This window comes from Epinephelus lanceolatus, chromosome 5 (genome assembly GCF_041903045.1).
Source record: "Epinephelus lanceolatus isolate andai-2023 chromosome 5, ASM4190304v1, whole genome shotgun sequence".
Lineage (NCBI taxonomy): Eukaryota > Metazoa > Chordata > Actinopteri > Perciformes > Serranidae > Epinephelus > Epinephelus lanceolatus.
This window is the reverse complement of record NC_135738.1, coordinates 39,076,193-39,101,287: the sequence shown is the minus strand read 5'-3', so window position 1 is coordinate 39,101,287 and position 25,095 is coordinate 39,076,193. Positions and strand designations below refer to the sequence as shown.

General features: G+C 41.9%; 5 protein-coding genes and 2 pseudogenes across 5 annotated transcripts; 2 read left to right on the top strand and 5 right to left on the bottom strand.

The window, feature by feature from the left end:
• Positions 1-1,620: 1,620 nt before the first annotated feature.
• On the bottom strand, positions 1,621-2,576 carry LOC117259228 (histone H2B 1/2-like). Its single transcript, XM_033630477.2, has one exon. It carries the CDS (start codon positions 2,555-2,557, stop codon positions 2,183-2,185), a length of 375 nt encoding a protein of 124 aa, XP_033486368.2. The 5' UTR covers positions 2,558-2,576; the 3' UTR covers positions 1,621-2,182.
• A 7,007-nt stretch (positions 2,577-9,583) lies between these two features.
• LOC144463529 (histone H3-like) lies at positions 9,584-10,382 on the bottom strand. Its single transcript, XM_078168218.1, has one exon. It carries the CDS (start codon positions 10,376-10,378, stop codon positions 9,968-9,970), a length of 411 nt encoding a protein of 136 aa, XP_078024344.1. The 5' UTR covers positions 10,379-10,382; the 3' UTR covers positions 9,584-9,967.
• A 188-nt stretch (positions 10,383-10,570) lies between these two features.
• On the top strand, positions 10,571-11,133 carry LOC144463533 (histone H2A). The gene has a single exon (XM_078168222.1). The coding sequence runs from the start codon at positions 10,747-10,749 to the stop codon at positions 11,131-11,133; it is 387 nt and encodes a 128-aa protein (XP_078024348.1). The 5' UTR covers positions 10,571-10,746.
• A 3,140-nt stretch (positions 11,134-14,273) lies between these two features.
• LOC144463524 (histone H1 pseudogene) lies at positions 14,274-14,998 on the top strand (annotated as a pseudogene).
• A 2,723-nt stretch (positions 14,999-17,721) lies between these two features.
• LOC117262527 (histone H4) lies at positions 17,722-18,249 on the bottom strand. The gene has a single exon (XM_078168230.1). The coding sequence runs from the start codon at positions 18,072-18,074 to the stop codon at positions 17,763-17,765; it is 312 nt and encodes a 103-aa protein (XP_078024356.1). The 5' UTR covers positions 18,075-18,249; the 3' UTR covers positions 17,722-17,762.
• Positions 18,250-19,901: 1,652 nt separating this feature from the next.
• Positions 19,902-20,420, bottom strand: LOC144463536 (histone H2B 1/2-like). Its single transcript, XM_078168225.1, has one exon. The coding sequence runs from the start codon at positions 20,403-20,405 to the stop codon at positions 20,031-20,033; it is 375 nt and encodes a 124-aa protein (XP_078024351.1). The 5' UTR covers positions 20,406-20,420; the 3' UTR covers positions 19,902-20,030.
• A 1,785-nt stretch (positions 20,421-22,205) lies between these two features.
• LOC144463523 (histone H1 pseudogene) lies at positions 22,206-24,225 on the bottom strand (annotated as a pseudogene).
• Positions 24,226-25,095: the final 870 nt, after the last annotated feature.

Here is a 25,095-nt window from a genome sequence, read left to right as displayed (position 1 = left end):
TGGCGGCTGACTGAGGAGCCGACTGTTGCTGCTGATTAACAGGCTTTGGTCTGGGTTATTGATGCTGGGCAGGTTGGGTTAAAACCTGCTGCAGCTGGCCTCCAGGATCAGATCCGCGCTGCTGCTGCTGCTGCTGCTGCTGCTGCTACGGTGCTGAAGGCTGGCTGTGGGGTCTCCGCTGAACCTCAGGCTTGGCATGGGGCTTCTGCTGCTGTGCAGGGGGCAGGCTGCAATGTCACCAATGGTTCACGGGCTCGAGGGCCAGGATCTGCTGCCGTCTGTGCTGCTGTTCAGCAGAGGGATGTCCACCAGGGCCAAGCTGCTTTCTCTGCTAATGACGCTTAGCTGGAGGTAAGTTTAGGGGCTGCTGGAAGGTGGGCTGCTGCTGATGCTGCTGGTCAATCGGGCCGGTCTGTCTCAGCTGCTGGTCGCAGGGCTCAGGCTGCTGCTGATCTCCGGAGCCACGTTGTAGCTGGGCAGGGCCAGGCTGCTGCTGGGAAGTGGAGCTGGGCTGCTGTTGGGCCGAGGAGCCACGCTGCTGTTGGTTCGTGGAGCTGGAGCCAGGCTGCTGCTGGGTAGAGGAGCCACGCTGCTGCTGGGAAGTGGAGCTGGAGCCAGGCTGCTGCTGGGCAGTGGTGCCGGGCTGATGGTGGGCTCTGGCCTGGTTGGTGTATGAGTGTGGGCAGTTGAAGAAGATGTGGCCATTTTGACCACACAAATTGCATAGACTCTCCGAAGTGCAGGTCGTAGCTTTGTGGACGAGGCCGCCACATTTCCAACACTTCTCCGTTGGGCACTGCTTTACTTGATGGTCAGGGGAACCACATATGAAGCAACATGTGGTCTGCCCCAGGTATATAATACGCCTGTTGTAAGGGCCCATGGAGATGCAGTTAGGAATCTGTTTAACTTGGCCACCAGTGTCTTTGTGCAATTTGACTTTATATTTTCTCACTCCATACCAGATGCCGTGTTTATCTAGTGGTTTGTTTATTTGGAGGATGTCACAGAAACGTGATAGGTAAAGTTCAACATCATTATCTGGCACCCTTCCAGTCCAGAATTTCACCACCAGATTGACAATATCGAGCTGGGTGGCTGACTCTACCATCCATTCTCGCCACTTTGGCTCACCTTGTTTAGTAGAGTAGACATCCAGGAAACGTCTCATAGGAGCCTCTTGAAGGAAGATGAGCTGGAAGTCGTGTTTGTTTGGTAATGCTATGAATGAATAGACATCAGACGTGTTTATCCAACATAAGTCAAATATCAGTTCATCACCGACATAATCGCGGGTAGGAAGCTCTCTGGTGCCTATATACTTTAGGCGAACCAAGAATTTTCCATGCCTGGAGGCATACGTTGGCATTCTGCCGAGGGGAACCATTGCGGTTTGCTGCCCAGCCGGGCGCAGGGGAGAGGGGGAGACAAAACAACTATTTTTCTCCCTTGCTTTTTTTTTTCTTTGCAATATGGTGACAGCCAATGTCTTCTCCAGTTTCTTCTTTTAGACCTCCAGAAAAAAACTTGTCTCTTGGTGCAGTTTCATGCTTTCTTTGAAAAAATAAATAAATAAATAAAATCAGTGAATATTCTTATTGTAACACTTTATTAGCTTAATTCCATCAAACATCAGTAAACACCATGTTATATTAATCTAATATCTCAAATGGTTTTTCATAAATTGAGTTAAAACATTGAGAAAAGCATGAGTCAAAGAAATTAAGTCTCTGAAAGATACTGGAAAAACTGTATAGACAAACTGTTCATTGTTTCTCTTTGGAACCATTTATTAAAGGATACATTTGTTTCTGAAATAGTGAAATTTTAAGTGTAGAAAATAGGACTTATCACTAAATGATTCAACAAAACCAAAAAGTAATATGTTCACATGATAAAACACTACAATCTGTCAATACACCAAATGTAAATGGTTAGATATAAAGAATATGTGCTGCTTACTGTAGTTTACTTCTGATTCTTTCAAAAGAGTAAATTTATCTGTATTAGAGAAGAGATAGTGTTAAATTAAAATTCACATTTAGCATGTGTGTACAGTTGGCCATACATTGTAAATACATCATTAACATAGCAACACTAAATACAAAGGGAACTGATCTTCAGATAAAGTGGGTGGCTCTTAAAAGAGCCGTTGGTTTAGTCTCAGAGGGAACAAGACTGTCTACTTGGAGCTGGTGTACTTGGTGACGGCCTTGGTGCCCTCAGACACAGCGTGCTTGGCCAGCTCACCGGGCAGCAGCAGGCGGACGGCGGTCTGGATCTCCCTGGAAGTGATGGTGGAGCGCTTGTTGTAGTGAGCCAGACGGGAGGCCTCACCGGCGATGCGCTCAAAGATGTCGCTCACAAACGAGTTCATGATGCCCATGGCCTTGGACGAGATACCGGTGTCGGGGTGGACCTGCTTCAGCACCTTGTACACGTAGATGGCGTAGCTCTCCTTCCTGGTCCTTCTCTTTTTCTTGCCGGTCTTGCTGACGCTTTTAGACACGGCTTTCTTTGAGCCCTTCTTGGGCGCTTTCACGGTGGTCTCAGGCATGATCAGGACGGTAAGCTTCTTCTCAAACGTATGAAGTCTCTTACTGCAGAACCGCGTATTTGTATGCATCTGATGCAAATACCACTGTGCTGTTGCTCGCACAGGATTGGTCAGCTTCTGAGGCTGGGGAGCAATACACCGGGTGGTTGGGGGGAGGAAGACGAAAGAAAATACAGTTATTTAAAAAGAGAAAAAAAAAACAGTTACTGTTGGGTTTGATATAATACTATGTTACGATTTCAGTACATTCACTGATATTTTCCACTATATTCACTGACACAGTGTTAAGAATATGGGGGGAGAGTGTAGCAGTCCTCTATTGTTTGGTACCTACTATTAAAACCATTTCTCTGTTCATTCTGGCCGAATATCACAGCTCCCCGGAGTTGAATGGAGGGTAATTCAGGTCACCTATTGTGCAGGGTGTGAGTACTGACTCCTGATTAAAAATTAGAGCTGCTTTGTGCTTTTCAACACCAACCATCAAGGTGTGACGATGCCCTTCCTAAGGCTAAAGAGAGCTGAGGAAACACACACCCAGGAAATTATGACCCTTCCTCAATCAAATACTGATGCCATGTTAGCAAACATTGTCAAACACAAACTCTGGTCTCTAGGCCCATTCAAAAATTCAGTGATGTCTTTTGCTGAGCTGTTGGAGGGTGATTTTGAGCATCTTAAAACTTAAGTGGAGGGAATATTAAAGAATCCCTTTACTCTAGGTCACCTGCATCTGAGCTGTTTTTGAGCAAAAAGTTTAATTTGCCAAATGCTCACTTAACACCTGCAGGCCTTAAATAGTGATTTTATTTATGGTTTTATTTCACTGAGACACAACATAACCCCTGGCCCATATATAAACACATATGTTCCTTATCAAAGAGGATCAGAACCTTAGATTTGGATCCTTACATTAAAAAAATAATAATAATATAAGCTTTGTTTTGTTGATGTTTACTAAACAATTTACTAAACAATTGCTGAATATTCAAAAGGAGCTTGGAAGCATGTAAACGTGTATCTAATGTAGAGTGTGTCCAGATAACACAAAAGGTCAAAGACAAAATCTTGTCTGAAAACCTCTGTGACACAATGTGGCTGAAAACACAGGATGTGAAAATCAGTGTGGAGTTTAAAATCAACTTTTTCTTGCCTAAATCTACAAGACTACAAACCTGTCTCACTCCTTCACAACCAGAGTTGTTGAAGAGGAGGTCACATGACAGCTGGATTGAGGAGCAGAGAGGAGCACACTCCCTGGAAGCAGCCACAGGTGTGCTAACTGAGCATCTGACACAGGTGCATTGAGTATGCTGACTGAGTTCATTCATTGTGTGCTGAAAGTCAAAACCCCTCAACATCCAACTACCCTGTCTGAAGGAAATAACTGCTTTAAAGTCAGTCTGCTGACTGCTTCTCCATCCTCACTCATATCAGTTAAGTCAGCTCAGCTGCTTCTCCTCAACTAAATGATCCTTCCAGCCAGAGTTATAAATTAAGTCTTTGATGATGGGAACAACTTTAACCAAGCCACTATGCAGGCCCCTGGTCTGCCCATGGCTCACTCTCACCAGAAGTCTGGAGCAGTGACACAGACCGACCATTCAGGAGCCAGGCTAAAACTAACACCATCCTGAAGCAGTAGAGTGCAGCAACAAAGGCGTCCACCAGTCAACCTCAAAGACTACATCACTATGCCATCTTGCGGAGCTGAACAGAACCCAAGGCTATTCAAAGAAGGCTGGGACACACTGTTTAACCCCATGGCAGCTGGGGAGTATGACACATGTGAAGAGTAACTGGAACTGTGATGTTGGAGGGCCAGGCTGCAGCTCATGCTTTGTTGTCGTATAAAGCAGGGCAGGTGAAAATTTTGGATGAGCCAGGCCTGCACAGATTCAATCACCGGTGATCACTGTAAGATTGTTTAGATGTTCTTGCACCCTTCCATCTGGCCTCCACAGAGATGTCAGTCGAAAAGCATGTTTCTGCCTCAAAAGTTATTCCACTTATTAGAATGGTACAGCACAAACTGGCTGTAAAGGCATCAGCCATTAAACACCAAACATCTTTTAAAACAACTGCAGTATGTGCTGGTCAAATGATGCAAAATTGAAAATGTTAGCATTCTGGCCTTAGCCACCATCTTGGACCCACAATTTAAAACATTAGCTTTTGGCAGTGAAACACATGCACAAGAGACCATGTCAAAATTGACTGCAGAATGCGCTGGGGCCGTGAGGGCTGGGAGAGAAATGCTGTCAACATCACAGGTAGTGTACCATTTATTATTATTATTATTATTATTATTATTATTATTATTATTACGGTGTTTTCCACACCTTTCTAGTAACATGTATAAAATGTTATCAATTCCATCGGTCAGCTGCCAAGGAAGAACATGGGCCATCAGCAAAGGACAACTTGTGGGATCTTTAGGACAACAGAGTTGGTTTGTATTATGGCCTGTTATTACTGTTTGCATATTTTTTCTTTTTATGAAAGATGGCTAATTTCCCTTTTCTTTTTGTTTAGGTAAAACACAACAATCTCAAAGTGCAACAGCAGATGCTACAGTGGAGGTTCAAACATATGTGTCTGAGCCTTACCTCTCCAGAGGAGAAGACCCACTTACTTACTGGGCATCACGCGAAAGAAGAATATACCCGAACCTCTTCAAGATGGCCAAAAAGTATCTCCCCATGCCAGCAACATCTGTGCCATGTGAGCGGGTCTTCTCCAAAGCTGGAGAGGTTGTCAGCCACAAAAGCAGCAGACTGAAACCACACACTGTAGAAATGCTTTTTTTTGTTTGTTTGTTTTGTGTTTTTTTCTCCCTGGTTTACTTTTTTTTGCAAGACAGAATTTATCAGCATACAAATTAGATAAGGCAATACAATACATGACAACAACACAACCAAAAGGATGGGAAGTGTCCTTTAGTCAGAGTTATAGATCCAAGATGTGCCAGGGGAGGCACTTAGATTTGTCCTCCGGAGGTCTGTGAGTACCTGCCTCACGACCATGTTGCTGTCTATGACAGTCTGATGTAGAGTCATGGCACATCTTGTTTTCCATATTTTAACACAAACTACACTGATGATCATTTGAAACAGCTCTTTGTGTTTCGGGGGCATCTTCTCATCCAAGAGTCCATACATAACAGATTTGTAGCATATTTTAAAATTCACACCCAGACCTTTTAAAATGCTCCACACCTCTTGTGCTCTGTAACAGTTCATTAGCAGATGTTCTTGAGTTTCAGGCTCGGAGCAGTTGATCATTGGACATATTTTGGTGGTAACGTAACAACTCCATGAAACAACTGCTCTCACTGGGAGTCTGCCCACTGATGTCAGCCATCTGTTGTCTCTAATGCTCTCTGACATGGTTTTATTTTTTAATATATTTATCACTTCATTGCTATAATTATCAGATATGTGTTTATATTTTATAAGGCCTCCGTATTTATAATTATTAATTGTATTAAAAATATGTTTGCTGGATGAACTACTCCAATCAATATTTAAATGTTAGTGTTCCATTAGATAAACAGCATATAATAATTTATAATATGGGCCAGTTCTGTCTCTCCCTCTCCTTTTTCTCCACAGTGATCTGTTCCCTATCCAGAGAGCATTTCTGAGGAATGCAGCAGACACATTTCTAACAAAAGCGACCTTTAATTTAATGCCCAGGTCTACAGTCCCCAAAGCCCCATATTCCTTACCTTTAAACATTATTTCTCTTTTAGTGACCTCTCTGGTTGTACCCCACACTAGATTAACACACTGTTTAATTTCATAATCATTTTCTCTGACGGAGGAAAGATGTTAGCCAGAAAGAGGAGGTTGGACAGGATGAAAGTTTTAATGATGTTGATTCTGGTTTTATAACTGGTACCTTTGTTCTCCCATTTTTTTACTTCTTCTTTGGTGTCAGTCAATTTTTGCTCCCAGTTTCTTTCACTACAATCATTACTACAGAATGTTATACCCAAAATTTTTATTTCATGATTAATTTGAACATTAATGTTAGGTTTGTCCCTCTCGTCTCCGATCCAAACTCCCTCTGTTTTACTATGATTCAACTTAGCACCAGATGCTAGTTCATACAGATTTAAATGATTAGTTAGAACGTCCATTTCCAATTGTTTTTTTTATAATAACAGTGACGTCATCAGCGTAAGCCATTGCTGTAAACTTGGGCATGTGACCCACACATATACCAGAGATTAAACTTTCAGAGTTGATTATTTTGATTAAAGGGCTTATGGCCAGAATGTACAAAGCAGCACTAAGAGGGCAGCCCTGTTTGACCCCTCTCTGGACCTCAAAGGGCTCAGATAAAACACCATTTACATTAACACAGACACTTGACTTCACATACAGACACTTATCTACGTGAATAAAGTCACCAGGGAAACCATAAGCCTTCATAACAGCCCAGAGATAATCTCTGGAAATGTAATCAAAGGCTTTCTTTTGATCCAGCCCAATGATAAAGAATCCTTTGTCTGGTTTGTACACAGTTTCTCTAAGGATGCTCAGGTTATCCCACATTAATCTACCTTTAATTACACAGGTTTGTTCTTTTTCTATAATTTTATGTAATATATCATGTAATCTATTCATAATTATTTTAGCAAGTATCTTATAATCTGTATTCATAATAGTTATATGTCTGTAGTTATCTATGTCAGTGTCATCACCTTTTTTATACAACAAACATAAAACTCCTTGATAAAATGAGTCCCCCATACAGCCGCTGTTTAAACCTTTGTTAAACATCGCAGTGAGGAGGTTAATTACATCATCGATATATACAGTACAGGCCAAAAGTTTGGACACACCTTCTCATTCAATGCGTTTTCTTTATTTTCATGACTATTTACATTGTAGATTCTCACTGAAGGCATCAGAACTATGAATGAACACATGTGGAGTTATGTACTTAACAAAAAAAGGTGAAATAACTGAAAACATGTTTTATATTCTAGTTTCTTCAAAATAGCCACCCTTTGCTCTGATTACTGCTTTGCACACTCTTGGCATTCTCTCCATGAGCTTCAAGAGGTAGTCACCTGAAATGGTTTCCACTTCACAGGTGTGCCTTATCAGGGTTAATTAGTGGAATTTCTTGCTTTATCAATGGGGTTGGGACCATCAGTTGTGTTGTGCAGAAGTCAGGTTAATACACAGCCGACAGCCCTATTGGACAACTGTTAAAATTCATATTATGGCAAGAACCGATCAGCTAACTAAAGAAAAACCAGTGGCCATCATTACTTTAAGAAATGAAGGTCAGTCAGTCCGGAAAATTGCAAAAACTTTAAATGTGTCCCCAAGTGGAGTTGCAAAAACCATCAAGCGCTACAACGAAACTGGCACACATGAGGACCGACCCAGGAAAGGAAGACCAAGAGTCACCTCTGCTTCTGAGGATAAGTTCATCCGAGTCACCAGCCTCAGAAATCGCAAGTTAACAGCAGCTCAGATCAGAGACCAGATGAATGCCACACAGAGTTCTAGCAGCAGACCCATCTCTAGAACAACTGTTAAGAGGAGACTACGCGAATCAGGCCTTCATGGTCAAATAGCTGCTAGGAAACCACTGCTAAGGAGAGGCAACAAGCAGAAGAGATTTGTTTGGGCCAAGAAACACAAGGAATGGACATTAGACCAGTGGAAATCTGTGCTTTGGTCTGATGAGTCCAAATTTGAGATCTTTGGTTCCAACCGCCGTGTCTTTGTGAGACGCAGAAAAGGTGAACGGATGGATTCCACATGCCTGGTTCCCACTGTGAAGCATGGAGGAGGAGGTGTGATGGTGTGGGGGTGTTTTGCTGGTGACACTGTTGGGGATTTATTCAAAATTGAAGGCACACTGAACCAGCATGGCTACCACAGCATCCTGCAGCGACATGCCATCCCATCCGGTTTGCGTTTAGTTGGACCATCATTTATTTTTCAACAGGACAATGACCCCAAACACACCTCCAGGCTGTGTAAGGGCTATTTGACCAAGAAGGAGAGTGATGGAGTGCTGCAGCAGATGACCTGGCCTCCACAGTCACCGGACCTGAACCCAATCGAGATGGTTTGGGGTGAGCTGGACCGCAGAGTGAAGGCAAAGGGGCCAACAAGTGCTAAACACCTCTGGGAACTCCTTCAAGACTGTTGGAAAACCATTTCAGGTGACTACCTCTTGAAGCTCATGGAGAGAATGCCAAGAGTGTGCAAAGCAGTAATCAGAGCAAAGGGTGGCTATTTTGAAGAAACTAGAATATAAAACATGTTTTCAGTTATTTCACCTTTTTTTGTTAAGTACATAACTCCACATGTGTTCATTCATAGTTTTGATGCCTTCAGTGAGAATCTACAATGTAAATAGTCATGAAAATAAAGAAAACGCATTGAATGAGAAGGTGTGTCCAAACTTTTGGCCTGTACTGTAACTGATAAAACTCAGTGGGCACTCCATCCTGACCAGGACTTTTACTAGAGTTTAATTGTTGAATAGCATTCACCACTTCATCTTTTCGGATATTACAGTGAGTTCAGTGAAGGTCAGAGAGCTGTATAAATGGACATGTTTTAACAAAATATTTACACAGTCAGTGTCTATTTCTATTTTTTTATATGCATCAGCACAAAGGTCTCTGATCACTTCTCTTTTCTGCTTTTCACCATGGACAGTATCTATGTATCTATATCCTAAATTATTTTTAATGGATTTAATAAATTTATCCCTGGTTTACCAGTGCACCCCATTTATATTACCACAATGGCAGAGGCACTAGCATTAACTTCTAAATCACATAACACTTGTGTATTATACAAAGTAGCACGAGCACATTACTTTCCCCTGCTCCCTCACGCTATATAGATATACACTGTTTTTAAAACATTTGTTAAATACCAGTACAAAGCAGTATGTGACAGGCAGTCTGAGGGTTCAGGTCTTCCACCTAGATGCAGTTCTGAAACAGCCAGCAGATGTCGCTCTTCTGACTGTATGAAATGCTTCGCAGCTGTTGTGTCAAAGTGGTTCACTGCTTTATCAAGCTTCGATTTCCAACCTTAAGTTAGAGGCCTCCAAAGGTTCACAAGGTCAATCTGAGGCATCTGACATAATAACTGGGAGAGAAGAGATGATGAGATAATAAATATCAGTGTTATAAAAATGTATATTTTTTTTCCCTTTGTTTTAATTTATAGGGGCATTGGACTGTACATATAGTTGAGGCTGTGGGAAATCACTTTAATTTGACATGAACAAAAAAAAAAAAAAAAGTCTGTTAGATTTAATAGTGAACCGTGTGTTGTGAGTAGAGGAGTGAGCTCTTGAGTGAGGAGTGAGGTGGCTCTTAAAAGAGCCGTTGTGGTTTGTGGAGCAGCAGCAGAGAGTTTAAGCTCTCTCTCCGCGGATGCGACGGGCCAGCTGGATGTCTTTGGGCATGATGGTGACTCTCTTGGCGTGGATGGCACACAGGTTGGTGTCCTCAAACAAGCCCACCAGGTAAGCCTCACTGGACTCCTGCAGAGCCATGACAGCGGAGCTCTGGAAGCGCAGGTCGGTCTTGAAATCCTGAGCGATTTCTCGGACCAGGCGCTGGAAGGGCAGCTTGCGGATCAGCAACTCCGTGGATTTCTGGTAGCGACGGATCTCTCTGAGAGCCACGGTACCGGGCCTGTAACGGTGAGGCTTCTTCACGCCGCCGGTGGCCGGGGCGCTCTTACGGGCAGCCTTGGTGGCCAGCTGCTTCCTCGGAGCTTTGCCTCCGGTGGATTTACGAGCGGTCTGCTTGGTTCTTGCCATGACTTCTTTCTCTGTGAAAGAGAATGATACGGTGAAACGAGGTGATGCGCTGCTCTTAAACTCTGAGAGCGGCTGTGAGATGGTGACGCTGCTTCAAACCTCCGGCTCCTGATTGGTGAGGGACTCCTACGGAGCTCAGCACCGCCTGAAGGAGCGACCCACCGCCCGAGACTCCGCTGCTTATTGGCTGGAAATCCTTTCAAAAGGTCCGCCAAAATTCAGGCTGGGCCGCCCTCTGCTGCTCTGCTGAAGCCTCTTTTCTGGTTGGTCTGGCAGGAACCGTCCCGCGCTCCGTGGATATATAGAGGAGGGTTTCAGCTGCTGAGAGAACACTTCTCTTTGTCCCGACTTTAGAGAGCATCTGAAAAATGAGTGGCCGCGGAAAAACCGGTGGCAAAGCCAGAGCCAAGGCAAAGACCCGCTCCTCCCGTGCTGGGCTCCAGTTCCCAGTCGGCCGTGTCCACAGGCTGCTGCGCAAAGGAAACTATGCGGAGCGTGTCGGTGCCGGCGCCCCCGTCTACCTGGCGGCTGTGCTGGAGTACCTGACCGCTGAGATCCTGGAGTTGGCTGGAAACGCTGCCCGCGACAACAAGAAGACCCGTATCATCCCTCGTCACCTGCAGCTGGCTGTCCGCAACGACGAGGAGCTCAACAAGCTGCTGGGCGGAGTGACCATCGCTCAGGGCGGCGTGCTGCCCAACATCCAGGCTGTTCTGCTGCCCAAGAAGACCGAGAAGGCCGTCAAGTCCAAGTAAACCTGGACACTCTGACTGCTGGAAACTGGCCCCCAAAACGGCTCTTTTAAGAGCCACACAATCACCTCAAGGAGCTCTGATTCTCATGTCGCACATGTAAATAACCCATTAAGTCAATATTCTGCTGTTTGTATGATCTTTGACAATGGAAAAACACAATGATCATAGATGTGTTGAAAAAGCAGTCTTTTGATAATAGTATCAGTAAGTGATTCATACTGATTAGTAATACCAAAGGCAAAGACATTAAACTGCTCCTTTTAAACATCAGAGTTCTTACAGAACTGGTCGATTAGGACAACTTTCATAAAGCAACTAAACTATAAACTTATGAAGTTTAGTTGTTAATCATTGTCCTGTTGTTGTCAGTCAATAAATCACCTCACACCTCTGTTTCTACAGTAAATACATCTGATCACAGGTGACATATTTTGCACATGCTCAGTCTCACTCAGAAGAAACCCAGGTGAGCAGGTTGAAAAAGTAAATTGCTTACTAACCCAAAGGAGATAAACGCTTGCTTCAGGGACTTCTACAAGAAATTGTATTCCAGTAGAGTAAATGCCTCTGAAGCTGATTTTTCAAACGTTTTGCCAATCTAAAGCTTCCTCAATTAGAAAGTGCATCACGAGATGATGGATGCTCCAATTTCTAGAAGTGATGTCTTGAATGCTATTCAGGCCTTCCCCTCTGGAAAAGCAGCTGGCCCAGAAGGCTTTGGCTGTGAATTTTACAAAGCATTTCATGAAAAACTTGTCCCTTTCATGCTTAGGATGGTGAATGACTCCATGAGAAATAAGAGGCTCCTCAGCTCATTGTATGAAGCAAATATTTGTTTGCTTCTAAAAAAGAGAAAGGAAGAGTCTGACCCTGCAAGTTATAGGCCTGTTGCTCTTAAATTGTGATCAGAAAGTAATAAGTTAATTTCTAGCTAAAAGATTGGGTAATCATATTTCAACAATTGGTGAAATACTTCACGGGGTGAAGTTTGTTGATCTTGAATATATACACGGATGATTTACTGATCTGTTTATCGGACCCAGTAGTCTCTGTTCCCGACCTCCTGACCTACATTAAATCATTAAGCAGACTGTCAGGATTACAATCAACTGGGAAACATGTGAGTTTATGCCTTTGAAGAATAATTTGTCCTGTAGTCTTGAAATCTTTGCCATTTAAATTACTCATTACCCACATTAACTATCTTGGACTTAAGATTCATAGAAAAGCCAAATCTTTATTCCAATTGACTTTTTTGGATATGATGGACAAGCTAAGAGCTAATATGAGGAACTGGAGGTTGCTTCCCCTTTCAATGATTGGTTGCATCAATGCTATTAAGGTGGTTGCACTTCCAAGGTTCTTAAATCTTTTTCAAAACCTTCCTATCTGTTGACCAGTGTCTTTCTCTAAATAACTCCCCACTTAATTAATATGTGTTTTGTCTGTGGGTGTGAACATGGTGACTTTGTCTCAATCCATTTTCTTTTCTGTAAATCCATGTGATCATCGATTGATGACCCAGGTCTATTTCAAAGTCATGAAATCAACCAGACTTGATGTTGTTCGCTCGCAGTAGCTCCAAACAGCTTTATGACACAGATTCTGATTCAGTCTGTTTGGTTAATTCAAGACAGGCTGTTTATAATAAGACCTGCTTTTCTGAGTCACCTCAGAGGAATACCAGCACAGTATTGTAATTCAGGAAGAGATCAAATGTACAAATACAGTAGAGTTCTGTGACGAAGCTGTGATGCACGAATTATGCTGCTATTAAAAAATGGGCTGTATATGTGGGACATCCCACACAGAACTTTAGAGTGTGAAGCACAGATCTGTTTTTAAAGCACCAAAGAGCAGCTCAGTCGCTGTCCAAGGTCCTGTTTCATGACATCATCACTGAGTGTTTGTTTCTCATCATGGTTGTTTGAGTTGACAGTGAGCTGTGATGCTGCCACCAGGCTGCAGTCTTTGTATTGGACCACAGACACTGACACATAACATGTGGAGCAAAGGGAAATAAGAAACAGAGATGTCTTCACCTCAGGATGATCAATAAAGTCCACACAACATGTGCTCTGGATTTACTCTTTTTCCAAAAAAGGGAAAAACACTGTGACAGGCTGTGACAAATTCAGGGTAGAAACAGACTGAAGGACAGGGAGTCAGAAATGAGAGGTCAGATTATATAAAGGTTTGTTGGAGAACAGGGCTGTGCAGGGTGCTTGTGCACACTGAGTGACTCCTACATATATATATATATATATATATATATATATGTACACCTTTCCACATCAGAGCCTCTTATAAATCCACTCAACATGTGTGTCCTTCAAACTGGTTTCTATGGCAGGCAGTTTATCTGAGCTGCTGTTACTCTGTGAGTTTTGAAGGAAGTCCAAATCTAAATTTCAGTCAGTCCTTAGGCTACTTTGAACCGCAGCAGAAAACACTGAACACACTCAATAACTGTTGTGTTACACTTAACGAAGTCTTTTAATATTCATGACCGATCTATGTATCAGTGAAACAGTGTCAGTGTAACATTTAAAGTCACTTACTACTTCCACAGACAGATGACATGTATTTGTCCGTGTGTTTGATCATTAATAGTACAGTCTGGCTGAACTGCACCATGAGCCTCGCCCATCATCAGTGTGTTTGCTGCGACCAGAATAACTTCAGTTTATTCCGAAGTCATCAACAGCTGATGGTTGTTTTTACACCGAGTCCCTGAACAAACATGTGGGCTGCTGGAAAACGGCTTTGGTGGAGCTGTGGTGCATTTGAAGTCATTTTAGGAGACAAATGAGTGGGAAAAGCCGCTGAGCAGTGCTGGCCACGGCGGTGAATAGGTGAGGTTTGGAGGCTCCACAGACAAAATGCAGAGAGCATCAGAGCTCTACATGACTTGAATATGAAGAGACACAAGTCCGCTATCGGCTCCCTTCACTGTCAGCCTTCAGCACTTGTCCCACATTTAGTTTTTCACCTTTTCTCAGTCAAGAGAAAACACAAGTGCTCCAGCTTTCACACTGCACAGAGGAGCCACGGGCTGGGTTGAGTCTCCACGGTTCTCATGCTGTGTTTATGTACAGCCTTCTACTCGGAACTTTCAACAGTCCAGTCAGACACTCCCGTGTGTAACTGAGCAAGAGTAACATTACTACAGAATATGGCAGAAGTAGCTCCAGCTCCAGCCGCCGCGCCGGCCAAAGCAGCCAAGAAGAAGGTTACCAAACCGAGGAAGGCCGGTCCCAGCGTCAGCGAGCTCATCCTGAAAACTGTGGCCGCATCCAAGGAGCGGAGCGGCGTGTCTGCGGCCGCCCTCAAGAAGGCTCTGGCTGCCGGAGGCTACGATGTGGACAAGAACAAGTCCCGCGTCAGGACCGCCATCAAGGCCCTGGTGGCTAAGGGCTCTCTGGTCCAGACCAAAGGGACCGGGGCCTCCGGCTCCTTCAAGATGAGCAAGAAGACTGCCGAACCTAAGAAGGTCAAGAAGCCGGCCAAGAAAGCCGCTCCTAAAGCCAAGAAGCCCGCGGCGGCCAAAAAGCCCAAGACAGCGGCAGCGAAGAAGCCAGCAGCCGCTAAGAAGTCTCCCAAGAAGGCCAAGAAACCCGCAGCGGCCAAGAAAGCAGCCAAGAGCCCCAAGAAGGCTGCAAAGAGCCCGAAAAAGGCCACCAAGAGCCCCAAGAAGGTGGCCAAAAAGGCCCCTGCAGCCAAGAAAGCCCCCGCAAAGAAGGCAGCCAAGCCCAAAGTCAAGAAAGCAGCAGCCAAGAAGAAGTGAGCTGTCATCAGTCTCATCAACAAACTACTCACTAAAAGGCTCTTTTAAGAGCCACCCACACCATCTTTAAAGAGCATTCTTCTGTTAATACTAGGACCCTAACTTCTCCAGCTATAATGGGGGTAAATTAATCATTAATTAATAGGCTATGAGTATTTTCATATTATAGGCTATTTCTGCATCTCTTTACTCCATTACATTTATCTGACAGCTTTAGTTACTTTGAAGATTTAAATGACTTATACAACATATCAACAAATAAATGATGAGGTATTATCAAACTACCCATATGATATAATTAAAATGTACATCTTGTCCAACTAGACAAACGATCAAGAAGGCCAGCTCTGTCCTCGGTTACTCTGTGCAGGTGGTGGGAGACAGATAACAGCTCGGCTGTCATCCTCCTGAGGACTAACACTCCCATCCCCTGCATGAGGAGATCAAAACTCTGGAGAGTTCCTTCAGCGATAGACTGATTCACCCAAAGTGTGTGAAGGAACGTTATCGCAGGTCCTTCATGCCTGCTGCTGTCAGACTACTAACCAGCACTGCTGACAATCAGCTGCACCATGGACACTTTAGAAACACCATTATATTTTATATATATATTACTGTCCCCCTTGTTGTTGTTTTTTGCACATACAATCACTTTGCACTAGATATGCTCTCTTTAATCCATTGCTCATTATTATTATTAATTGCAGTTTCTTATGTATTCATATTTTTGTACTTTTTTTGCATGCCTTGTTAAGTTTTGAATTTTTGATATTTTTTTATCTGATTCTTTCTCCTTGGCCACTGTAACTTCTGAATTGTGGGATCAATAAAGGTGTATCTTATCTTATCGCTACAGCAGATAAAATGATTAACATTAATGCGCCAGTAATTGCAGACTAATAATTTTATAAATAATTTTCGGAATTGGTAATTCTGCATCATGAGAGGGTTAACTTTTACTTTTTGTATTTTCAGTAGTGATGCTAATAAGTGAGGGAAAAATATGAATGTCGGACTTGCAACAATATATTTTCACTCTGACTACATAAGATGGTACTATGGAGACTTTCCCCTTAATCAATATGGACTCAGGGGAAACTGCGTAAATTTGGGAACATACAGTACAGGCCAAAAGTTTGGACACACCTTCTCATTCAATGCGTTTTCTTTATTTTCATGACTATTTACATTGTAGATTCTCACTGAAGGCATCAAAACTATGAATGAACACATGTGGAGTTATGTACTTAACAAAAAAAGGTGAAATAACTGAAAACATGTTTTTTATTCTAGTTTCTTCAAAATAGCCACCCTTTGCTCTGATTACTGCTTTGCACACTCTTGGCATTCTCTCCATGAGCTTCAAGAGGTAGTCACCTGAAATGGTTTTCCAACAGTCTTGAAGGAGTTCCCAGAGGTGTTTAGCACTTGTTGGCCCCTTTGCCTTCACTCTGCGGTCCAGCTCACCCCAAACCATCTCGATTGGGTTCAGGTCCGGTGACTGTGGAGGCCAGGTCATCTGCCGCAGCACTCCATCACTCTCCTTCTTGGTCAAATAGCCCTTACACAGCCTGGAGGTGTGTTTGGGGTCATTGTCCTGTTGAAAAATAAATGATGGTCCAACTAAACGCAAACCGGATGGGATGGCATGTCGCTGCAGGATGCTGTGGTAGCCATGCTGGTTCAGTGTGCCTTCAATTTTGAATAAATCCCCAACAGTGTCACCAGCAAAACACCCCCACACCATCACACCTCCTCCTCCATGCTTCACAGTGGGAACCAGGCATGTGGAATCCATCCGTTCACCTTTTCTGCGTCTCACAAAGACACGGCGGTTGGAACCAAAGATCTCAAATTTGGACTCATCAGACCAAAGCACAGATTTCCACTGGTCTAATGTCCATTCCTTGTGTTTCTTGGCCCAAACAAATCTCTTCTGCTTGTTGCCTCTCCTTAGCAGTGGTTTCCTAGCAGCTATTTGACCATGAAGGCCTGATTCGCGCAGTCTCCTCTTAACAGTTGTTCTAGAGATGGGTCTGCTGCTAGAACTCTGTGTGGCATTCATCTGGTCTCTGATCTGAGCTGCTGTTAACTTACGATTTCTGAGGCTGGTGACTCGGATGAACTTATCCTCAGAAGCAGAGGTGACTCTTGGTCTTCCTTTCCTGGGTCGGTCCTCATGTGTGCCAGTTTCGTTGTAGCGCTTGATGGTTTTTGCGACTCCACTTGGGGACACAGTTAAAGTTTTTGCAATTTTCCGGACTGACTGACCTTCATTTCTTAAAGCTAATGATGGCCACTCGTTTTTCTTTAGTTAGCTGATTGGTTCTTGCCATAATATGAATTTTAACAGTTGTCCAATAGGGCTGTCGGCTGTGTATTAACCTGACTTCTGCACAACACAACTGATGGTCCCAACCCCATTGATAAAGCAAGAAATTCCACTAATTAACCCTGATAAGGCACACCTGTGAAGTGGAAACCATTTCAGGTGACTACCTCTTAAAGCTCATCGAGAGAATGCCAAGAGTGTGCAAAGCAGTAATCAGAGCAAAGGGTGGCTATTTTGAAGAAACTAGAATATAAAACATGTTTTCAGTTATTTCACCTTTTTTTGTTAAGTACATAACTCCACATGTGTTCATTCATAGTTTTGATGCCTTCAGTGAGAATCTACAATGTAAATAGTCATGAAAATAAAGAAAACGCATTGAATGAGAAGGTGTGTCCAAACTTTTGGCCTGTACTGTACAACAATATTAAATCAACAGAAAGGAGCTCTTGAGATGTTGTGGGTGGCTCTTAAAAGAGCCGTTGTGTTGCAGTGAGATGAGACGGTGATTTAACCTCCGAAGCCGTACAGAGTGCGACCCTGCCTCTTCAGAGCATACACCACATCCATGGCGGTCACAGTCTTCCTCTTGGCGTGCTCGGTGTAGGTGACGGCATCACGGATCACATTCTCCAGAAACACCTTCAACACACCGCGGGTCTCCTCGTAAATCAGACCGGAAATACGCTTCACTCCACCACGGCGAGCCAGACGGCGGATAGCGGGTTTGGTGATTCCCTGGATGTTATCACGGAGAACTTTACGGTGACGCTTAGCGCCTCCTTTACCGAGTCCTTTTCCTCCCTTGCCGCGACCACTCATTTTTTCAGAGTTTAGATTTTTCCGATGTAAAACTGAAGGTTAGAAACTGTGAACGTGGATATTTACATCCTCTCTGCGGACGTAGTTGAGCTCTGCTGGGCGGAGACATTTGTTCTAACAATAGAAACTAGGACACTGATGAACCCTTCACCTTCACAGTAGAGGCGGGAAATTACTATTCTACTGTGAATCACTCATCTATAAACCGCCTTTTTTTGAACATATACAAAACATCAGGTAGTTAATAACAGCACATGTAAAAATATAAAACCAAAAAGTGTTCCATAATTATTTATAAAACATATGAATTCAGATTCATATTCAGAATACTTTATTAATCCCCAGGGGGGAATTGTTTTTTGTTCCAATGCTCTGTGCAAAGTAGAAATAGAAATACAGCATGAATGGAAACAAGAGATAAAGATGAAGATATCAATAAAATACTAAAATAGACAATGAAATAAATAAAATAAAATATTAAAGTAGACATTAAAATAGAATAAAATAAAATATTAAATTAGACAATAAAATAAAATAAATAATAAAATAGTAAAGAATAGTAAAGAATAACAGTGTTTCAAGACGATTGCGTAAAAATAACACAAACAAAAGAGACAAGAAGATGCAAAGACGTTTTTAGGAACCAAAGAATAACTGAGTGACTTGAGAAGAGTCTTGAATTTTATGACAAAAGCTAAAAATTCACTAAAATTCATTGACTTAAATAAAGTGTTCTTGTAAGTAAAAAGTTGAGCATTTAGAAAAAACAATATCAATGAGATTCAAGAGCGCCTTTCTCTGGATTATCACAATAACAAAAATGTCCCTGAGGTTCAAAGAGAAATATTTTCTATATTATTTTTACAAAAGGAGCAGGAGGCATTATGGTCTGTAACTTTGGCAATAAGATAATTGGCATGGTAGTTTTTGTGTAAAATTCTGAGGTGTACGTCTTAAGCCTTATTTAAGATGCATTACTCATAAGGTAACAGCCGAGGTCTTCTCCAGTTTATGTTCTTAATTTTAGACCTTCAGAAAAATTTGTCTCTTGGTGCACTTTCATCACTTTCTTTGATCAGTGAATTTTCTTATTGTTACACTTTTTATCTGTTATCTTAATTCTATCCAACGTCAGTAAAGGCCGTGTTATATTACTCTCATCATATCTTAGATGGTTTTTCATAAGTTGAGTTAACACATTTAGAAAAGCAAGAGTCAAAGAAATTAATTATCTGAAAGGAACTGGAAAAACTGTGTATAGACAAACTATTCATTGTTCATGCCAAATTCATCAAAGAAATAATTTATCTCTTTGGAACCATGTATGAAAGGATAAATATTTGTTTCTGATAAGTTCATCACAGTTGTTCCAGAGAGAAGTTTTATGTCCAATCTGCCTGATGTAGGAATTGTGTCAAAATAAAACACAAACGAAAACCAATACTGACGATGGATGCTCCTTAGTTGGTAAACAACATTCTTGTTTGGTATCAAATCTCCATTAGCAGGATATGCAACTCTATATTTAATCTGAGGCTTTATGTCCTAGTCGCCTTCATCTCTCATACTTGACAACCACCTATCCAGAAATTGTGAGATTTGAACAGTTTGGAAAAGGAGGACTGAATTTACCATTAAATGAATCAACTAAACCTAAACATAATATATTGTAATATTCACACTATTAATGGTTAAGTTTTGTTTAAGTTTGTTGGATTTGTTTAAAAATCAGATGGATTATTAAGAACAACAAAACAGTTGATGGGTGAAACAATGTGTCAATACAGAAATCGAGTATTGAGTCTGTACACCATTAAAATTGTATTTGGCATGTATAGAATTGGCCTGGTGTAAGTTTTTCATAACTGTATCACCACGACAACAGGATTGATCTTCAGATAAAGTGGGTGGCTCTTAAAAGAGCCGTTGGTTTAGTCTCAGAGACAACAAGACTGTTTACTTGGAGCTGGTGTATTTGGTGACGGCCTTGGTGCCCTCAGACACAGCGTGCTTGGCCAGCTCACCGGGCAGCAGCAGGCGGACGGCGGTCTGGATCTCCCTGGAAGTGATGGTGGAGCGCTTGTTGTAGTGAGCCAGACGGGAGGCCTCACCGGCGATGCGCTCAAAGATGTCGCTCACAAACGAGTTCATGATGCCCATGGCCTTGGACGAGATACCGGTGTCGGGGTGGACCTGCTTCAGCACCTTGTACACGTAGATGGCGTAGCTCTCCTTCCTGGTCCTTCTCTTCTTCTTGCCGCTCTTACTAACGCTCTTAGACACGGCTTTCTTTGAGCCCTTCTTGGGCGCTTTCACGGTGGTTTCAGGCATGGTCGGAACAGCAAATTTCTCCTGTAACGCATGGCGTCACTGTCCCCAGGGGGGTCATTTTATATCCGCCTGATGCAAATATCACTGTGCTATTGCTCACACAGGATTGGTCAGATTCTGAAACAATAGAGTGGGTAGTTGAGGGGGAGAAAGAAGAAAGAAAATCCTGTTATTTAAAAAGTTAAAAGAAACAGTCGGTGTTGGGTTAAACATAAAATTATTAAGTTATTTCAATAATAAATGATATATGGGTGATTCTTTAACTAAGGTACTTTTTCTCTCCCCAGGGTATAGATTTTCAAGAAAAAAATTGTTAGGATTAGGTTGTTGTCAATGAAAAAAATAATTGTGTCTCAATGATGACATTTTAATACTTTTTCAGTGTGTTGAAAATTCAAATGTGCCAGAGTTCACTGTTGGGCTTGTCCCCAACCCAGACTTTTTGACATCCCCTCTAAAATAAAGTAATAAAAAGTGTTAAATTCATTAAAACTTTACTTTACATTTCATCATAACAACTTAAAAAGACATTTTTCAAATTCATTTAGTTCATGTTCAATTTTCAATTTTTTAATAGTAAAATATTGCTGTCCCTCATACATCTGTCATTACCATCACACCCAGCATTTTAGAGAGCAATAAAGTTTCTACAAGCAGTTACTTACATTGTTGCATGCAAACTACATGTACCAGAAGAACATTCCCAGTCATGAGGCAGAAGCCTGACTTTTTCATGCCCACAAATGTAAGTAATTTGAAGTTTTATACATCCTGGTCTGAGAGTATGTTTATTAGGCGTCATTACCAAACAAGTTACTATTTGAGTATTTTAATTCAGTAATGGGGAATTTCACTTTATTTACATATATTCAGTGTGCAGTGTATGCTAGCTAACCAGTTAGCTTAGCTAGGTCTAAAACCTAGCCAACTTTTGGCTCCAAAAAGTGATAATTGTCATTACCATCACACAAGTGGCTGTGATGCTAATGACAATCAGTGATGGTAATGACAACTTATCTGTTTATTATCTTATAACTAGAATACATTAGCATAATTTACCATTGGACACCCTAACAATTTTTTCTTGAAAATCTACCCTGGGGAGAGAAGAAGTCCCTTAATTGAAGAATCACCCATATATCATTATTATTGAAATAGCTTAATGATACCTTATTAAACAGTGACCAACTGTAATTTACATAATTTTTTATTTGACATTGTTAACATCGCCCCAGCTAAACCAGCTCAACGGTCAAAAAAATACAGAGACAAAATCAAGGAAGATCCTGAGAAATATCAGCAGTATCTTGAAGGAGAAAAAGAGAGATACAAAAAAACACTACATAGCCTATGTCTCAGAAATGCTGAGGAAAGCCTAGGGCTGCTGATTTCATCTGTTGCTGTGCATTGATAAAAGTGCTACACATTTAGCCTATTTGTGAGTGCTAACGACTTTATTTTCTATTTTTGCTCATCATACTATAGGACATTTGAGTTGAGCATGCCAATTCTTTTTTTATCGCTATGCTTTTTTATTGTTTGAACCTTTTTTATGTCTCAAACAAGCCAGCTGGCCATAAGAAGATAGTTACGTAAGAAATACTGTGTTAGTTTACCAAGTGATTTATTTGAAAGGAGGGTTAAGTGTTGAAAGGTGTTGTTTTTAAAAGGTAGTATTTTCTTTATCTTTTGTTTGTCATAAAAAAAAAGAAAAACACCAGTGTTAATTTTTATGGCATTACCAAAACATGTTGTCATTACCATCACAATACATTTTTTGATCGATAGAAAAGGTTGTTTTTTGTTATCTTGGGTCTTATCTCAACCATCGTGGTAATGTTAAAAAGTCTAAATTTGCATTTTCTGAAAAGATGTACATTGCAAATCAAATATTTTGATTAGTACACAACATTTCATTGTTGAGACAAGGTTCAAGTTTTATTAATGTCCCAAAGGGCAATTTAGGTTGCAGCAGCAGGAGGTACAAATACACAAGACATACAAGAGAAACAGACAGGTAGCATGCGCACAGACTACTGACACAGACACAATCACCGAGCAGTAAGCAACAGGACTAAAGCAGGACTAAAATAGCTAAATTAAATTCTGGGCACACAGTGTGCAATAAAGTGCGTGAGTGACAGTAAATTGCACATGTCCCATAAATGCAATCAATCTAAAGGGAGATAAAGTGCGCAAGTGACACATTAACTGCACAAAAAAGTACAAGGCAATATATTAAAATGTTAGAGAGAACATGTTGTTAAAATGTATTTTAAATGTACTTACAAATATTTAGAACATACTTCTTAAAGAGCATGTGTTGTATTTACTGGAATGATTGTGAAAACTTTGCTTGTCATATCATTTTGTATTAAAATCAGTGTTTTGTGATGGTATGACATTTTGCTGTGACAATTTTGAAAAAAAAAGCATCATAATATCAAAAGTATCATGAAGTATGATCAAAGCTATGTTAAGATCGTTGTTCCAGACTAATTAATAAACCTGTTGAAACACTTTAAAAAGTTTAAAGAATATTATTTTTTCAAAATTCCAAGAGTGCCCTGAATTGAAGAGTCTCCCATATACCCTGATATAAATAGTATTTGTATTATCCACTTGGTAAGAAAAAATGCCCGAGTGATAGAGTCGAAAATACGCTTTTTTCTTTTGTTTGTTTCGTCTCATCTTTTGATGTAAGGAAAACCTTTCCTGTGACGTTGATTGTAAGGTCTTACTTTCAAAAAAATAAAAATTTTACAATAAATAACAGAATGCTCTTTAAAGATGGTGTGGGTGGCTCTTAAAAGAGCCTTTTAGTGAGTAGTTTGTTGATGAGACTGATGACAGCTCACTTCTTCTTGGCTGCTGCTTTCTTGACTTTGGGCTTGGCTGCCTTCTTTGCGGGGGCTTTCTTGGCTGCAGGGGCCTTTTTGGCCACCTTCTTGGGGCTCTTGGTGGCCTTTTTCGGGCTCTTTGCAGCCTTCTTGGGGCTCTTGGCTGTTTTCTTGGCCGCTGCGGGTTTCTTGGCCTTCTTGGGAGACTTCTTAGCGGCTGCTGGCTTCTTCGCTGCCGCAGTCTTGGGCTTTTTGGCCGCCGCGGGCTTCTTGGCTTTAGGAGCGGCTTTCTTGGCCGGCTTCTTGACCTTCTTAGGTTCGGCAGCCTTCTTGCTCATCTTGAAGGAGCCGGAGGCCCCGGTCCCTTTGGTCTGGACCAGAGAGCCCTTAGCCACCAGGGCCTTGATGGCGGTCCTGACGCGGGACTTGTTCTTGTCCACATCGTAGCCTCCGGCAGCCAGAACCTTCTTGAGGGCGGCCGCAGACACGCCGCTCCGCTCCTTGGATGCGGCCACAGTTTTCAGGATGAGCTCGCTGACGCTGGGACCGGCCTTCCTCGGTTTGGTAACCTTCTTCTTGGCTGCTTTGGCCGGCGCGGCGGCTGGAGCTGGAGCTACTTCTGCCATATTCTGTAGTAATGTTACTCTTGCTCAGTTACACACGGGAGTGTCTGACTGGACTGTTAAAAGCTCCGAGCAGGAGGCTGTCCTTAAACACACCGTGAGAACCGTGGAGACTCAACCCAGCCCGTGGCTCCTCTGTGCAGTGTGAAAGCTGGAGCACTTGTGTTTTCTCTTGACTGAGAAAAGGTGAAAAACTAAATGTGGGACAAGTGCTGAAGGCTGACAGTGAAGGGAGCCGATAGCGGACTTGTGTCTCTTCATATTCAAGTCATGTAGAGCTCTGATGCTCTCTGCATTTTGTCTGTGGAGCCTCCAAACCTCACCTATTCACCGCCGTGGCCAGCACTGCTCAGCGGCTTTTCCCACTCATTTCTCTCCTAAAATGACTTCAAATGCATCACAGCTCCATCAAAGCCGTTTCCCAGCAGCCCACATGTTTGTTCAGGGACTCAGTGTAAAAACAACCATCTGCTGTTGATGACTTTGTAATAAACTGAAGTTATCCTGGTCGCAGCAAACACACTGATGATGGCTGCAGTTCAATCAGACTTGTATCAGAGCTGCTGTGACCGTGAACATGTCCTCTGCTGAGGACTACTATTTATTAAAATGATCATTAGTTTTCCTTTTTGTGATCAAATACATTTACATAGGACATAGGAAACATAGGAGGCTTTAAATGTTAAAGTTACACTGTTTTACTGATATAATTCCAGAATACTAGAAAACCTAATAAAGTGTCAATTATTATTATTATTATTATTATTATTATTATTATTATTATTATTATTATTATTATTATTAATATCATCATCATTAGATTTGAAAGGACTCACAGGCTGTGTAACAGAACAGAAATGTGTTTAATAATAGAAATAAATGAATACATTTATGGTAGCAGAAATGCCTCCTGTCTGTGTGCACAAGCACCCTGGATAGCTTCCTCATACAGAGGGCCATGTACTGTGTGTGTGATTATATGTCAAATACATGCTCTCATCCCCATTCCTCTTTGTCCACTTGTGGTGCAGTGTCTGCAGTCGGACACATTTTGGGTTTGAATTGTTGCAGTCTGAGCTGGCTGATTCACTGTAACCAAAAAAAAACAAAATTCAACATGTTGTGTGCATTTTATTTACCATACTGAGGCGAAGGAGTATCTGTATTTTTGATATACTAATGTTACACATGCACCCATGACCCAGTGATGCACTGAAATATCCTTAG

Coding starts and splice junctions, on each gene's coding strand:
- LOC144463529 (XM_078168218.1), bottom strand. CDS start 10,378: ATGGCAAGAACCAAGCAGACCGCTCGTAAATCCACCGGAGGCAAAGCT.
- LOC144463533 (XM_078168222.1), top strand. CDS start 10,747: ATGAGTGGCCGCGGAAAAACCGGTGGCAAAGCCAGAGCCAAGGCAAAG.
- LOC144463536 (XM_078168225.1), bottom strand. CDS start 20,405: ATGCCTGAAACCACCGTGAAAGCGCCCAAGAAGGGCTCAAAGAAAGCC.
- LOC117262527 (XM_078168230.1), bottom strand. CDS start 18,074: ATGAGTGGTCGCGGCAAGGGAGGAAAAGGACTCGGTAAAGGAGGCGCT.
- LOC117259228 (XM_033630477.2), bottom strand. CDS start 2,557: ATGCCTGAGACCACCGTGAAAGCGCCCAAGAAGGGCTCAAAGAAAGCC.